This window comes from Anneissia japonica, unplaced genomic scaffold (assembly GCF_011630105.1).
Source record: "Anneissia japonica isolate Jap-2015-1 unplaced genomic scaffold, ASM1163010v1 scaffold2918_len238339_cov177, whole genome shotgun sequence".
In the NCBI taxonomy this organism is placed as follows: Eukaryota; Metazoa; Echinodermata; class Crinoidea; order Comatulida; family Comatulidae; genus Anneissia; species Anneissia japonica.
In genome coordinates this window covers 81,442-98,136 of record NW_022734790.1, presented here as the reverse complement: position 1 = coordinate 98,136, position 16,695 = coordinate 81,442, and the positions used below count along the sequence as shown (strand labels likewise).

At 33.0% G+C, this 16,695-nt stretch overlaps 1 protein-coding gene across 3 annotated transcripts in view; it reads right to left on the bottom strand.

The window, feature by feature from the left end:
* The window catches only part of LOC117116491 (protein crumbs-like), a 43,733-nt gene that overhangs the window by 18,365 nt on the left and 8,673 nt on the right, over positions 1 to 16,695 (bottom strand). For all 3 annotated transcript variants that reach the window (XM_033260554.1, XM_033260552.1, XM_033260555.1), the window contains exons 2-10: positions 12,438 to 12,980; positions 10,904 to 11,029; positions 10,184 to 10,408; positions 8,447 to 8,803; positions 7,691 to 7,801; positions 7,051 to 7,389; positions 6,773 to 6,895; positions 3,643 to 4,534; positions 266 to 1,638 (exon numbers count right to left, since the gene is read on the bottom strand). In XM_033260554.1, coding sequence (XP_033116445.1) covers positions 266 to 1,638; positions 3,643 to 4,534; positions 6,773 to 6,895; positions 7,051 to 7,389; positions 7,691 to 7,801; positions 8,447 to 8,803; positions 10,184 to 10,408; positions 10,904 to 11,029; positions 12,438 to 12,980 — 4,089 coding nt within the window. The remainder of the gene's footprint in view (positions 1 to 265; positions 1,639 to 3,642; positions 4,535 to 6,772; positions 6,896 to 7,050; positions 7,390 to 7,690; positions 7,802 to 8,446; positions 8,804 to 10,183; positions 10,409 to 10,903; positions 11,030 to 12,437; positions 12,981 to 16,695) is intronic.

Sequence of the window (16,695 nt, the reverse complement as noted above, 5' to 3'; positions counted from 1 at the left end):
CTTTTTTTTTTTTATCTCGAAACATTGTTTTGTTGATTGTGACATTCTGTGCATGGAAATATATCAATCGTGTGTATAAGTCACAGAAGGCATTCCCTCTTTGCAATCCCACAAACACTGACAGTATAGGCCTACTGTACTTGGTGTTGATTCAAAATAACTTTGTTAACTCATAAAACTTGGTGCATTAATTCGACCCAATAGATTTTCACCATAGTTTTCATTACAACTGGCCTTGGACTTGCTTGTCAAAAATTATACTTACAATTATTACAAGTGATTCCAGTCCATGTTGGGTCACAGTCACAGCTGAATGTCCACCACAAATCTACACAACTGCCCTGTCCACTGCATGTTGTGGATGTGCATTGCTCAACGCGACTGCATCCAGCCTGGGAAGTTGTACCTGTGCTCGTCTGCCTCCTCCTTCGTCTGCTAGTTGCTCCAGGTGGTAGAATCAGAGTGCCGTCATTGTTGAATATGTCTTGCATGCATCCTACATAGGCTTCATCTGACTGTGATATTTCTGCTACCCTTGCTTCCATTGATGGATCCACATTTCCGATGAAGAGCTCCCCAAATACAAACAAGTTATAATTACTAGGGATGTTGGTGGATTTGGTCACTGAAGTACTTGCCACAGTGAGAGTGATGGCACTGTTGGTGATGATGACAGTGACGGTATGAAAATTGCCATCATTTAACCCAGAATTCACATTGTTTAACTCCAGTGAACTTTCATTCTCTCCAGAATACTTTAAAAACAATTGGCCATTAAAAAGCTCCACAAGGAAGTAACCACCACCTTGGTTTTCAGAGTACAACAGAAGACCACCTGGGAGGGTTGTGGCAAACTGGAGAGAATAGTTCAGTGTTTCTTTATCTTTCACTGAGGAATCAGTAAGATAGGATCCATCATCAAATGATGCTGCTGTAGATATTTCACAAGAAGTTCCAGTGTAGCCATCCAAACAACGGCAGGTGAACTCATGGGTTGAAGATGTGATATTGTAATACGGGATGCATACAGCATCATTCTGACAGTCTGAACTATTACATCCTATCAAGCGGATGTCACAGTTGATGCCGCCGTACCCGTCAGCACATAGGCACATGTAAGCTGCAACATGGTCAACACAAGTACTGCCATTAAAGCATGGTGATGATTGACATTCGTCGATTTCGATTTCACACAAAACACCTTGGTAACCTGGGGCGCAACGACATTGGAACATGTTCACCATATCAATGCAGGTTGCACCATTAAGGCATGCTGATGAACCACACTCATCAAAATTTGTCTCACAGAATGTGCCTACAAAGCCTAGCATGCATTCACAAACAAAGCCTTCTGCGTTATCGTAGCTGAAACTGTCATTAAATGGTCCATTGATACCGTAGAAACTAGCATTCGACCTCTCAAAGCATGTACCATTATTTTGACAAGGAAAACTTGCACATTCTGGAATGTCAACCTCACAGTTTTTGCCCTCATAACCCGCATGACAAGAACAGTTGTAATCATTAATAAGATCTCTACACGTTGATTCATGTTGGCATGGCGATGACTCACATTCATCTATGTTTATCTTACATGTGTCACCTGTAAATCCTGTATTATTACAGTTGCACTCAAACCTAAGTGGAAAACAATTACCACAAGTTAAATTATTATTTTATAACACACATCAATGATGTTAAATAAAATCTAATAATAATAATAACAATAACATAACATAATAATAATATGACCTGGAAAAAAATACTCTATACCTTTAATAAAATAATGGTCCCTGATATTGGAACTACAGTATTCATCTATTTATAATCATATGGTAGTATGGTACATCTGACATTATATTATCAGAGTTACATGCAAACAAGCATTACAACATTGAAGCTAATTGTAAAATATGTATTCAAAATTCAAACAAAATCTGTTAGTAATGGTTTAGCAAAGGGCATGCTGACAATCAAGGTAAAAGTTATAACAATAATATTATGGACTTAATAAACTGAAACAAATTAAAGAAGTTCGGTAAAATCATGAGAATATTGTAAATTTAAAAGATGGCAATTTCAAGTTAAATAATTTGTTAAAAAGTATATCTGCTGCCCTCTATTTTACTTGCAACTAAGCACGTTCTTGTTTATTTTCAAATACTAGATCTCAACGAATGACAACTAAATTTAACCACAGGCCACAGGGATAACTTTCAAAATACAAATGAATAGTAGAATCTTAAAAGGCCCAGATTAATCATAAAATGAATTTTAGAAATTAAGCAGCGAATTAACACATTCAAATGAAATATTCTTTTAAAAAAATTATGTAAATTATTTTGAAATTAAAAAAATATCAACACCATACTACACATGGTATAGTTATAGAGGGGAAAAAACATATTTATAAAAGAATAATGAAATAAATTCATTGAATTGTATCATATCTTATAACATATAATTCTATACCATTTGGAAATTATAATCTACTAGTATACTAGATTAAAATACAGTTTGGGTAAACAAAAAAAGGAAAATGAACAATGAAAGGAAAGTTACTATCTGATGAAAATAACTATTAATCATACAGCAATGAAGATGAAAGCAGAAAATGTAAAAGAGAGCAATTAATTCAAAAACAGATCATGAGCAATGGAAGTCCACCGTGTGTGCCTTTCACACAGGCACCAACACAAGTGAATTACTACCGCCAATGTGAACACATCCCAGACTAATTTCACTCACCGCATGGATGGTTGAGCTGACAATGTACTAGAAATTAGATGAGCAGAAATGAAACAAAGAAATAACAGAAAAGCAATAATTATAAGAGGTGAAAAACAGTAGAGAATTAGATATGTGCAATCTAATGGGCTTAAAATGCTAACTATATTATAATTATAATATGATACAACTATATTGTCTCAGTTATAATCTACAAATCAACTTCAAACAATGATCATTAAAATATCTTATATTTATTATATCTATATTTCAAAACCATTGTTTAGAGTAGTGCCACAATTTATACAATTCTGCATTTCAAATATCTAAAATTAAGATGAGAGATACAGTATTAGTAAAGATAATTATCAATCAAGTTACATTAACTGATATTGTTAGTTACTGTAATTTAAGACATTATTATTAATTATCATTATAATATTAAAAATAATTATAGATGTATATCATTTTAGATGAGGGTTGTATACAATGAGAAAATGTGTTTCTGTGAATATATAAAACTGCTATCATTATCAATATCATTACAGTATTATTATTCTATTATTACTTTAAATAAAAACTTGCCATAAATTATTAGCTTTTAGGTTCAAAAATTGATAAAATATTTAAGAGATGGATAAATATGAAAACAAGTGCAAAAGGAGGTTGATGACTGAAAAGTAGTAAAATGTATATTAAATAAGCAATATAAAAAAATATGTTAAAAGTGCATAAGTGAGTGTGAATAAGCTCATTAATACAGATCTATGCCCAAGCTGTGGTTCACAGGTTGCATAGCATGATGAAATGTGGTATTGCTATTAGGAACAGTGTCTTTTCAATTTCATACAAAGTGGGGTGTAGTAATCAACCTAAATATGATATTTAATTGTAAGTTCAGAAGTTTATACTTACTTGTTCACCAAATCAATGCATACGCCGTGATTTAAACATGGGGTACTTTCACATTCGTTGAATTCTATCTCGCAGTTCACACCAATATAGCCGGGCATACAAGTGCAGTTGTACTCGTTGATTCCATCCACGCAGGTGCCACGATTTTGACAAGGTGAGGATTCACATTCGTTTATATTTACTTCACAATATTTACCTGTGTACCCTGGTACACAGGTACAATCTACATCACCAAGTGATTCATTACAAGTCGCTCCATTTTTGCATGGTATTGACAGGCATTCATTAATATCAACCTCGCAACGGGTACCGTCCAGACCGGGAAGACAAAGACATACAAATGCATTCTCCAAATCACGACAGATACCATCATTTAGACAAGGTGAACTTGCACATTCATCTATGTTGTTTGCACAATTCACACCATCATATCCAGGAACACAGCTGCAATTGTAGAATCCTGTATGATCGTTGCAGGTACCACCATTCTTGCATGGGTTAGAAGCGCATTCATCTATATCAACATTGCATAGGTCGCCTTCATATCCAATTGGACACTTACATTCATAGTTATCAACTAAATCAAAACACACAGTGACATTATTAGGACACACTACGTTTTTACAATCATCAATGTTGTTTTCGCAATTACTACCATCAAAACCAACGACACATGTACAGTTATAGTTTGGTCTTGGTGGATTTGATGCACAAGTGGCACCATTTTCACAGGGTGTTAGAAAAATACAGGGATCATACTGTTCTGTGCAGGTTTTGCCCATCCATTCTGATGTGCAGTTACAAAAGTAATCGTTGGTGAGATCAATGCAGTCACCATCATTTTGGCATGGATTGGATGCACATTCATTAATATCCTGTCCGCATGTCACACCTACAAAAAATATAAAAAAATTGATCACAATCATAAATGACATCCTCTATACAATATCCATGTGTAGTTGAATAGCTTAGTGGTTAAGATGTTGGCTTCCAATCCCAGGATCCTGTCATGGAAACAGGATTTTTCCCACCAAAAACAACTCCACACCCTAAACCTCATAATGAGACATAGTTTAATGTATAGCACCTTGTGTTGTGTAAATGGATTTGGCCTCAAATACAAATCAATGGAAAATATACGGAAGCATAATAACAGAGAAGCACCCCTTGTATTGTTGTTTGCATTCAGAATACAACAATAGTTTTTCAGCAGACAAAAATCTATGCAGTATGAAAAACCCAATTCAGTTTAGCAACATTTTAGTAAATAATTTTAAAGCACCTCACTGCCAGAGCCTAATATGCCCATTTCAGAAAATGAAAATAAGGAAAGACTAGCCAATGTAATGTTCACCTGTATGTAGGGCAAATCGTAGGAAGCACGTAAATTCACATAACACAAACCCGATCCAGTGCCAGTCACACCAGAAAATAAGCACCTCCAATCAATTTCCAGATGACCAATCAATTCATTTACATTTTTCATTTATAAATTGATATACAAAATGAATGAAGTATTGAAAGGTATATATCCTATAAATAATAAAATGATGATGATTATGATGGTTATGTTACAATATGTGGATTCTGATGATATTACAGTACTGTTAATAACGATATTTTTAAAAAATGGCTTAAGCCCGGTTCTCACGAGAGCCCTAGTATCCGGATCGGGAGCTAACCGTTAGCACCTGCGTGAGACCGTTAGCGGTATCCGAATACGCTAACGGTTAGCAAGCGCTCTCAGTTAGCAAGTTAAGGGCGTTTCTATCATCAACCAATCACACATACGCGTTTACAATTTCTAGTTTCTTACAGACCAGTGATTCGATCATCATATTGTTGGTATCCGGATCGGGATTTTCTCGCATGGACGCACGGCAGCTAACGGTTAGCAAGATCCGGATCCTGCTAACCGTTAGCTGCCGTGTGGTGAGAACATAGCCTTTAATGGCAAATATAATCAAGGTAAAGAATAAAGCAATAATGTTTGTATTGAGAGATGATAGACCAAAAAATTGTGAACGGGTGCCAATTGTAAGATAAGTTCTGATATAACCAATGAAAATTAAAGGCCAGTACAACAAAACCTCTCCTTTGGGACACCCCTAAAGGGGACACTTTTTGGCCAGTAAATGAAAGTACTGTATATCTTCTATCATTATAGCCAATCCCTATTCAGGGGACAATTTTTTGCTATTGTGTAATACAAAATGAAAATTTTTACAATGAAAAATAAGCACATTATCATAAAGTAAAAACATTTATTTGTATGAAAAGAACCAAACATTTTAATAATGAAAAGATATAATCACTATGATCTTAAAAAAAATAAAATCAAATGGTAAGATGCAAACTAATATTACCATGAACAACCAGTAAAATAAGAGATAAACATAGTATAGTATAAACTCAATGATGATTTTAATGACAGTTTATCAAAAATAATTAATACAATGATACAATAAATAAATATATGATGACAGAATGGCTTATTTTTAGGCACCAACTTCCATGGTCATTTTGTGCAGCAAATATAAACATTCAAAACAAAAACTTTCATTACAACAGTAACATTGGCGAAGTAGCGTAGCGGCAGCTTTGCTACGTACCACAACGCTACATTTTGAGTGCATTTCACTATCTGCAACATGCTTTTTTGCCTAGCATAAAATACCAGTTGCATCATGCTATTTAAGCACCATAGGTTTACATGCTAATGGTAATTTGCCATATGCTGCCATACACCATGTGATCTATGATTATTTCTTAACCATATAGCATTACACCATTTCAACAGAAACTGATTGTCATTTGGCAGATTGAGTACAATGACATAAAGAAAAATGAATATTTTCAAATTAAAATTTACTTGCTACACATAACATCAAATAAAACTGTTCTCTGGTCTAAATTGCACTAAAAACGGAAGAACATGAAAAAGGATGTCCAACTATAGTAGACATTTTGATAGAGATTGAATCAAACCAGTAACTATTTTAAAATGATTTACCAACAGGAATAAGAATTCTTAGCTAAACATTGAGGGTGACACACAACCTCTGCATAATATACAAGTGATAGCACCACGATAATACTTTACCTTACAAAGCATGACATGTGTTCTTACCCTGAAATCCAGGTGCACATATACAAGCAAAACTATTGATGTTATCAGTACAGGTGGCCTCATTCTCACATGGACTGGACCAACATTCGTCAGTATCTTCTTCACATAAATCACCCTCATAACCTTAATTTTAGGAGAAATCATACAGAATTATAGCCAGTCACGGGATGAAATATCTGGATGTTTAATAACAAAATTAATGCAGTTCAATATATATATATACTAGATGTCATAAATTTTAATAAATTACCAAATCTGAAAATATAAAATCATCTTACCATCTACACAAGAACAACTAAATGTATTAATAAGATCTATGCATGTAGCCCCATTATAACAGGGGTTTGATCCGCACTCGTCTATATTATTCTCACAGTTTATGCCGTTAAAACCTGGTGCGCACACACAATTAAACATGGCTAGCATGTTCTCGCATGTTGCACCATTGAGGCATGGGCTCGAATCACATTCGTTGATATCATGGTTGCAATTAGTTCCCTGGTAGCCTTCAGTGCAGTTACATTCATATCTGTTGTCATCGTTGAAGCAAATTGCATCATTTTTACATGGGTTGCTGAGACACTCATCAATGTCAATACATTGGCCATTTGTTTCAGCTATCAGATTTAAAAAAATTAAAATAATAATGAGAGTAATAATGTGTTACAATATTTCAATTCCCATGGTTAGTATTAGCAAAAAGTCAGTATTAATATTACTATTTAATTGATAAGAAAAATGATAATGACTAATATTTTGTATATGAGCATGAATAATCATTCATCTCATCACAAATATGATCCTCTCAATCTTTGACACCACTGCTACAGTATTATCATGGTTATCATAATCATCACCACCATTCCCATCATCATAATTTTAATAAGTACCAAAACCACAAAACTAAGAAAAACTTACATGTTCCATCTGGACAGATACATTCATAATAATTAATCAAGTCGTTGCAAATGTAACTACCATTACAAACAATTCCTGCACATTCATCAATATTAATGCTGCAATAGGTTCCTAAAAGAAAAAAAAACATATTACTAACAACATTTAACAATAATAACAATTTTAACAGTACATTTTATATAATATTAATGAGAATCCTGACATTTGAAATTATTTCATTATATCTATTAATTTTGATTTGCAAGTTAAAAAATTATTTTAATGATTTTTAATTGTTTGATATTGTTTTAATTCTTATATAATACAGATCAGAATTATACAAAATGACACTGATAGTTTTGGATAAAATATAACAATTGCTCCCTGGCTCACCTAATTATTCTTATATGTTTGTGAATTTCTGATTTTTTGTATTTGTAATGTTTTATATTGTTATTTGTTTTGCCAGAATGAATAAAATAAACAAAAATAAAAATAAAAAGCAATGACAATATTCAAATTAATAACCAGAAAAATGAAATAAAAATAGTAATGATATCAAATATGAATCATAGAATGTATTTGTTCTCTATTTTAATTAAATTATTATATGGTTCCATTAATATTAAGCCAATATTATAATAAGATACAAATATGAGTATTTCTAAAATAATTATTATACAATAAAACATGCAAATTTAAAAAGGCAAACAAAATCATATATTTATATGAATAGTGTTTAATCAAAAGTTTGCAGTCATTTGAAAATACACTCACCATTAAACCCTGCAACGCACGTACATGTGAAACCATTAAGCTCATCCTCACAAGTTCCCTGGTTGGCACATGGATCCGACTTGCACTCATCCTCTTCCTCCTCGCAGTTAATCCCTGTGAAGCCGATCACACACACGCAAGTGTAACCACTATTGATGTCTAGGCATGTGCCTCCATTTTTACATGGAGAAACAGGGTTACACTCATCTATCGGCTGGGAACAGGTGTGGCCTTCATACCCAGTACTTGCACAATCACATGTAAAGTTATAGATGCCATCAATGCATAAGCCACCGTTCCAACAGGGATTTGATGAACACTCATCTATGTTTGTCTCACAGTTAGTGCCTGTAAAGCCTAGAGAAAATACAAGATACACTTAATAGTCAAATACCTGTAACACTATAGTAAATATGCACAGATTGAAATTAATTTGGGAGAGAAATATGAGTGCCTGGTAATCACCTATTAACAAATCAGTTATTCATTTATTAAAATTTGATGTTTACAGTACCAATACTTTAGGCTGGTAATCTTCAATGGCAATATTCCAAATCTTTATCTAAAATTGCAAAAGTGTTCCCAAAGTAATTGTTTAACCCCATTGTTTTTTGTAAAAAGTGAACTTCAACGCTTGAAACTGATTTGTAGCATACCAAATCACAACATTTTTAACCAAAAAAAATGAGCAACAGTATTCTCCATTGGGTTATTGTATATTTAAAAGTGAATATATTAAAGAAAGGGGTTTTTTAAAAATTGTAGCTGTAATTTCCAATGCAAATAGGAGCATGCTTGTAAGGGTATATATACCACATCAGTCACGGGCATATTTGAAAAAGCAGTTTGACACATCATTTTCCATATTGGTTGTGGTCAAACAATTCTCAGCTGGCTAGCTTGAATTGTTGATGGGCTGTTAGAGGTTCATGCAGCATGCTAGAAATGGCTTTAGGGCCTTGTCTGTGGTGAATTGAATACAAAATATTATTTATCGCATACATCTAGGCATCTGATTGGTTAAGAAACAGGCAATAGAAAGTACTATTATCCTATGGGATAGTACTTTAGACTGCATTGCTAGGTAAATTCAAGGTAACTTATGATACGCACCAACGGTAAAGAAGACGCGACCTCTACGACGCTGAGAGAGATTGGCCCTTTGATCACCTAGGTCTAGGAAGTAAGCCTAGGCTCACTTGGTTTGTACTATTTTCATTACCATACTTTTTTAGGTCTCGTAGAATCTATGTATGAGGTATACAAAACAAACGTTGACTGCTCTAGATTCGGGGAACGGTGTATTCTATTGTCCCTCGGTGATGTGGAGACCGTAGCCTATCTTCCATTGGGCCTACACTACCTCAGAGCAACAGATTTCACCATTCCCCTCATGAGCAGTCAATATTTGTATAATATTCCTCTCATCATCCTTTGATGGAATTATTGACTTTTCAAAACTGTAGCATTAACAGTCTTAAACTCTGTCCACATTATCACATTTCCTTTGACAAAAAACCGTTGTATACCCATATTTAGTCATGGTGTGCCTTTATTTGGCCATGATGTGATGTCATCATGACCTTATTTAGGCATGTCATATAAAATGTGATAGTCCGTACAGGGCTTAAGGAGAGTAAATGCTGAAACTGTTGAATGTATTCAGATGCGAAATATTACTGGCGAAAACACCTATCAAAATACAGTCAAGGGAAACTGTTTCTTCCCAACACTTACCATCAACACATGTGCACACATAACCGTCATTATAACCATTGTTGCCACAGGTTGCTCCGTTTTCACAGGGCTCATCGGAGCAATAGTTAGCAGTTTGATTGCAACCAGTTCCTGAGTATCCAGGAGGGCATAGACACAATGTGTAGTTACCATTGTCTTGCTCTAAACAAAACCCAGCTCCACAATCAAGAGCATACTTTGGGTCATTACCATAACATAAATTACCTAGGTGAGAAAAAATAAGTCAATATTCAAGAAGACAAAAGCAATGATTTATCAGAAAATGACAATAATCATCAAAAATTTTGTATGGGGGAGGGATCACAGGAAAGAGTATGTCTTAAAATGAATAAAAACTTGGATGACCCCTATTAATTTTCTTTACAGAGGGAGGTGTTTATTCCAAATGAGGCTCAGAAGGGGCGTGTATTCATGGCGGGCTTTTATTCAAAGCAACAAGCTTATTTGAATAAATACGGTAAATCAATATTGATTCATTTTAACATTTGTTAATGAAAGTCTAAGCTGATAATTCTGACATCGGATAGCATTCCAATATTGGATCATCCGCTATTTATTAATGTATTATAAATAAATATATATTTTTTTGTAATTTTTATTCAATTTTGTTTTTGATCCCAATAGTTTACTAACCATACAGTAAATATAAATAAATTGTATTATTGGTAGGAGCCCTATAACAAATTTAATTTGTCTAACCATTATCCACCTGGCAAGCGTCTCCAGAATACCTGGTGGTACACCTGCATTCATATCCACCTGTGGTATCGATGCATTTGCCATTGTTTTGACATGGTTGGCTGTAGCACTGGTCAATATCGTCACCTAAAATATAAAATATACACAACATTATTAGTAATCCAACGATTACTGTATATACCTTTAAATGTTAGCTTTACAGTTTATCCAGTCAGTTGTTAGTTGAGGCCACACACTGCACCCAGGGCTGGAGAGAGTGTACGACCCTGTGACATCATGAATGTCCCAGAGGCATTTTGGAGGGGGGGGGGGGAAATGGCTGTAAACATTGGTGCTGCAGGCATTTATCGAGACCCTTTCACGGTCGGAGGCACAAGCATTTTTTTTCCAGGCCTGACTGCACCCTGCATGAGAACCAATAAAAAAAAAAAGAACTTTTCATTTTACAGAAAAAAATAACATATAAATATGAATACAGGTGCACTAAAATGATAAAATGAACTTTTCCTTTTTTGTCTACTATTTAACTTAAATCAAGAAAATCAATTACTCAATTTATTGAACATACACTAATAAATAATAATAGTATGACCAACAATAGAAATAATAGAAGTTACGATTTAACATTATATTAATATAAAGTTACTAATTAAATTTTTTTAAATTTTTTTCTTAGCAATTTACGGAAAATAAATTATACCATTGCTGAATTACTCTTGAATCTGAAGATAAAATAAAGTACTGTAAAATTAAAATATATTTTATCTAAGTATTTATAAAATATTTTAGTCCTTGAGATGTTAGAGTAACATTCTGTGGAATAAAGGTCACTCCATATACCACATGTTATTAGCATACTGACCTCAGTTGAAGGTCAAACTGAAGTGTTTCAACAGGAGCTGTAAAATCCTATTCCATGCAAATCATTAATGGATTTTGCAATAACTACAACCAACAGGAGAAATTATTATGTGTTAAAGTGATCATACCAAACATTTGCACAATATCTTCACTCTCAAATCAAGATCTTTCCCTGCAGGGAATATTATCACTGCACAATTTAACAGATGGAGAAATGCGGCCTGGCGCAGTGATTTCCATTCAGGTTCTGAACCTCGTTAAAACTTTAAAAAAAAAACAATAGAAAATGCCTACCGCACATGATTTTACTGAATTAATAAAATAAATAAAGTAAAAATCTTTAATTTATACATTTATTCAATTAGATTGCTGACTGACTTAGTATTTTCCAATGCTAAATATAAAAATATTGTGTGTCAGTAATATTCGTACTAAAACCTACACAAAAAAAGAAAAGAAATTTTTTACAAACAATTTTTATTATTAGTTTAAGCCTAACATTGTGGTATTTTTGAATTTTCTTTTTAGGAACACTTTTATCTAAAAATCTGACAGCCACACAATTTGGGTTATCTCTAATCTTTAGAAAGTTTGAAGTAGAAACTAATTTACATTCTTGGCCTTAATTTAAAACAAAAATCATCAACATAAATGCAATTTTTGATTTACTTACATCCTTGCTGGGTTTCCAGTGGACATGTTTCCCACTGCACATTCTCTGAGTAGACGGCATCATCAAAATTTAAACCGCTCCCTTCTTCTATGCATCCAAGGAAACCGTCGCCAATAGTTACCAGTTGGCCACCACTCAGATCGATACTGAGCAATTCACTGTCTGGGCCGCTTAGGTAAACATCAGAAAATGCCCCAGAGTTCACAAGAATCTGGACCTGCTGGCCTGACTGAAAGATCTCTGTTGACAATTGTATACTTGTCCAGATGTTTCTGTTCAGGTCTGAACCGATTCTTGTGCTATTGGACAAACCTGAAGTGGACCATAGGACAACTAATTCTCCTGTGGCTTTATCCAGGGAAAATTCTATTGTATCATTATTGCGGCCATTATCGGTAAGTAGCTGACCGCCATTACAAGTTCGAAAACTAAACTGGACTTGGTTTCGGACATTTATGGTGGTATTTAGGACAACCACTGATGACCCATTAAAATAACCAACTCTTTCACCTGTTTGACAGGTAACACATATTATTAACATACCTGCGAAGATCAAAGGAAACAAAGTTATTTTTTAAACTAAAATGCAAAAAAAGATTACAAAATGCCTATAAAAGTTTGAAAAAAAAAACTAAATATCTATTAATATGTTTCTAATAAGAAATATACAATCTATATCTATAGTGTTTTCTATGTTAATAATACGAATGTAATTAATAAAATAATTATATAAATAAGCTAAAATAATTACAGCAGTAATGACTGGATATTATGTCTGTACTTTGATAGAATTTAAATGTTTATTGGAAGCAAAACTCATGTAAAAATAGAAATCCCACAGCTCAATCATGTTAATCTAATTTATCAATAAAGGTAAATAGCAATATCAGATTGTACTGCAGCATGAATATTAGTTGAAAGAAAACTGAAATTTTTTTAAATATTTAAAATGATTAATAAAAATTTAGTGTACCATAAATAGATGAACATGAAACCTGGGTATGAAAAACTGGGTATTAAAAACAAATATCTATAGTGAATACTTTTATAATTATTGTAAAACTATTGATTGTGTAATCCTATAATTTAAATGAATAATGTAATATTATCAACCTACATAACCTACAACTCATTGAAGAGTATTTAATTATCTGTTGTTTTTAAGCTTGTATTTTCTCTTAACTGCATCATCTATTTGAGTATATGCCACATTTAAAATGTGTATTGTAATTCCAAATAAATAAATAAAAATGAATTTTCTTAAAATATCAACCTACACTGCTCTATACACCTTCAAAACATATTTAACAATAAATAATTTTAAACTCATTTTCACCAAAAACTGTAGGACCCTACTATACTTCTTAACTAAATTTCATCCACCTTTCCAGCATCAACAATTACAATCCTTAAGAGTCAACATGAGATCTTTCCAAATTTAATGTTTTGAGTGGACTGTTGTACTCAGACAACAGACAAGCATACAAATTTAGTGCATGTATGACCTTGACCTAATACAGTAATTAATATACTGCATATCTTTCCTTGACAACACAAACTGCACAAAAAAAAAAAAAAAAATTAAAACCACAATTTGTAAGTATTGTGGTAAAACATTGATTGGTTGTATTGTATCACCAAATCTTTTAATCAACTAATGCACCTTGAATAATTTATGATTTTGTTTCCCCTTTTGTGTAATAATTCTGCATATGTTAATTACAGTACTGCATTATTAAATTTAACTGAGACATATGACAATATTTGAAAATATTACATGCATTTTTATAACCAAAAAATTAATATAAAATATTGATTTAAAAAAAAATTTACATAATACTAAATTCATTGAAGATGCATTCAAAAAACTTTCTAAAAGAAATGCTTCTTTTGTTTAACAATGTATATAAAATCACATATTTCACTAATCCTCTAGATATCACAGTTATTCTCCATATATAGCAACTAATACAGTAGGCATATGTGTGGTAATTAACAACCTGTCCTCTTTCCAACCTTTTAAATTCTAATACTAATTGGAAAGTCAATTATTAATTTAACATTCTTGTAATTCTCGTTTAGATGACTAACAATGAAGGTGTCCAAATTAATAACAATAACTATCTTCATCATCACCTAATTACCAAGTATCAAATTATTTATCGCATTGTTTGGCTTAGGAATTGCTATAACACTAATTGTTTGTCAATTAAATTCTTACTATTGAAAACCTGGAATGGTGTCTAACCTCCATGGTATGATGGTGTTGTTTTATACCTCCTTGGTGTTGTGTTGGTCATTTGTTCTGATGGTGGTCCTAGATAGTTTTAGGCAAAGCTACTGTATTTCAGGGGTTCCAAATCTCCTGCAGGTTGCGGGTGTCCCCCAAAAATCGGGAGATTCCCGCATTCCCATAGCAAGCAAGAACTTTCTGGTAACAATCTACTGTATCGCCTGCAAATTCATGATACTTGCATGTTTTTAGTAGTAGGCCTAACTGTATTTATTATCAATCTCCTGGAAGTCAGTGTTGAGATGGGTAACACCATGCACACCAAATAACATCTCATTTACACAGGTCTCCCGGAAGTGGCTCCTTTCTACTTGGGACCCCCACAATTTATAGATTTTATTTTATTCTATTTTTAACCACTTTATTGTTGTAAAGTTCATACATTGCCATGCAATTTTCATCTTTAGGCCTATAATTTCTTCATTCAGAAACTCATTTTCATCTCATAAAGCACACATTTAAATCCTAAGTTCTTTGTGTCTTAAGACATAAAATTATATCACGTTTTCTCCAAAAGAAATCAAGAATATGACCAACTTGTTTAAAGTGGCTGAAATAACATAAATATTATTTGCAACCAGAGAACCAACTGTCAATGTTTTATTGAATATCTTGAAGTTGAAGGCCACAGACCCTAGGAACAGTGAAAGTAAAAACAATACAGGTGTGGTGAATTATGGTATATGAAATGTCTATACATTGCCCCACACCCTGATAAGTCAGCACTGGAATGCCAGCTTTCAACACCAGATAAACAAAGGCCAAAGGTTGGCATGAAATACTAATACAATGGGCCTGTACGATCCATGCTATATAATACTCATGTAGAATGAGGTGCTAGGAAATGCCCATAATTTTGCAGTGATTCATGTTGACTGATCTATTATCTTTACTTGCATCATTTATTATCACTACTCATAACTGTCCTTTATTTTCGCAGGATTGTTCCACTTTCATAGGCCCAATAATTTTTTAAATTTAGTTTATCACTGTCTAGGCTGGAAAGGTGATGATGGAGGAAGGCTTTTTATTTTGTATTTTGCTAAAGCCACATTACCCTTAGATTGTTTGCTGGTGCATTGATATTCAAAGTTTTACACTTTTTTTTTTTTATAAAAGTCGACCCAGTAAAATTTTTCCCAAGGCTCAATGTTCTTAGTTTTGGCCAATTTCAGGCTTGAAATGTACTTATTTTACACACTTTTCAAAGATGCAAAATTAATACATAGTCCTAACAGCAGTATATACAGAACTGTAAGTATTACTACATTAATTGCATCTATTGCACATAAGGTACAGATAAGACCAAATAGAATTTTAGACACAAGGGTCTTTTTTCTCTTTATTTGTTAGTTTCTTTCTGAACAATATGCATTTTTATTTAAAAAAAACCTATAGTTTAAATTTTTCTCCAGCCTCAATCTGTTCTAACTTTTTTTAAATGTAATTTCAGCCTCAGTGTTCTTATAAAATTTGTTCTAATTTTTTCTTAAAAAGTGTATACTGAAATGACACACTTTTAAAAGGCTGAAAAATATATACACATATTTAATAAATATATGTATGCATTTCTCAATATTTAAAAATGTGCTTGCAGTTCAAAGTCAGAGTGGGAGGAGCACCATATAATATTTGCTATCTTCATTTACATAAACAACAATCATCCCAATAAAATCATACACATTCTTCTCACAAATATTGTCTCCATATTTGGTCATTAGTTCTTACAGCGAACAATCTGCTATTGTACATAATTCTGGAGATCATTTCAGCCTTCTCATTTATTGCAATGTTTATTTGCTTTTGAAAATGTACAAATAAAAAACAGAGTTTTGCAGGTCAGAGTGCCCACTTCCAGACAAAATATGACTGTACAAGTTTCACCACCATGTCACAAGAGCAAAACATTAAAATTAAAATGGTGAGATCTGAGGAAACATTGTTCATTTTATAATTACAAATTAT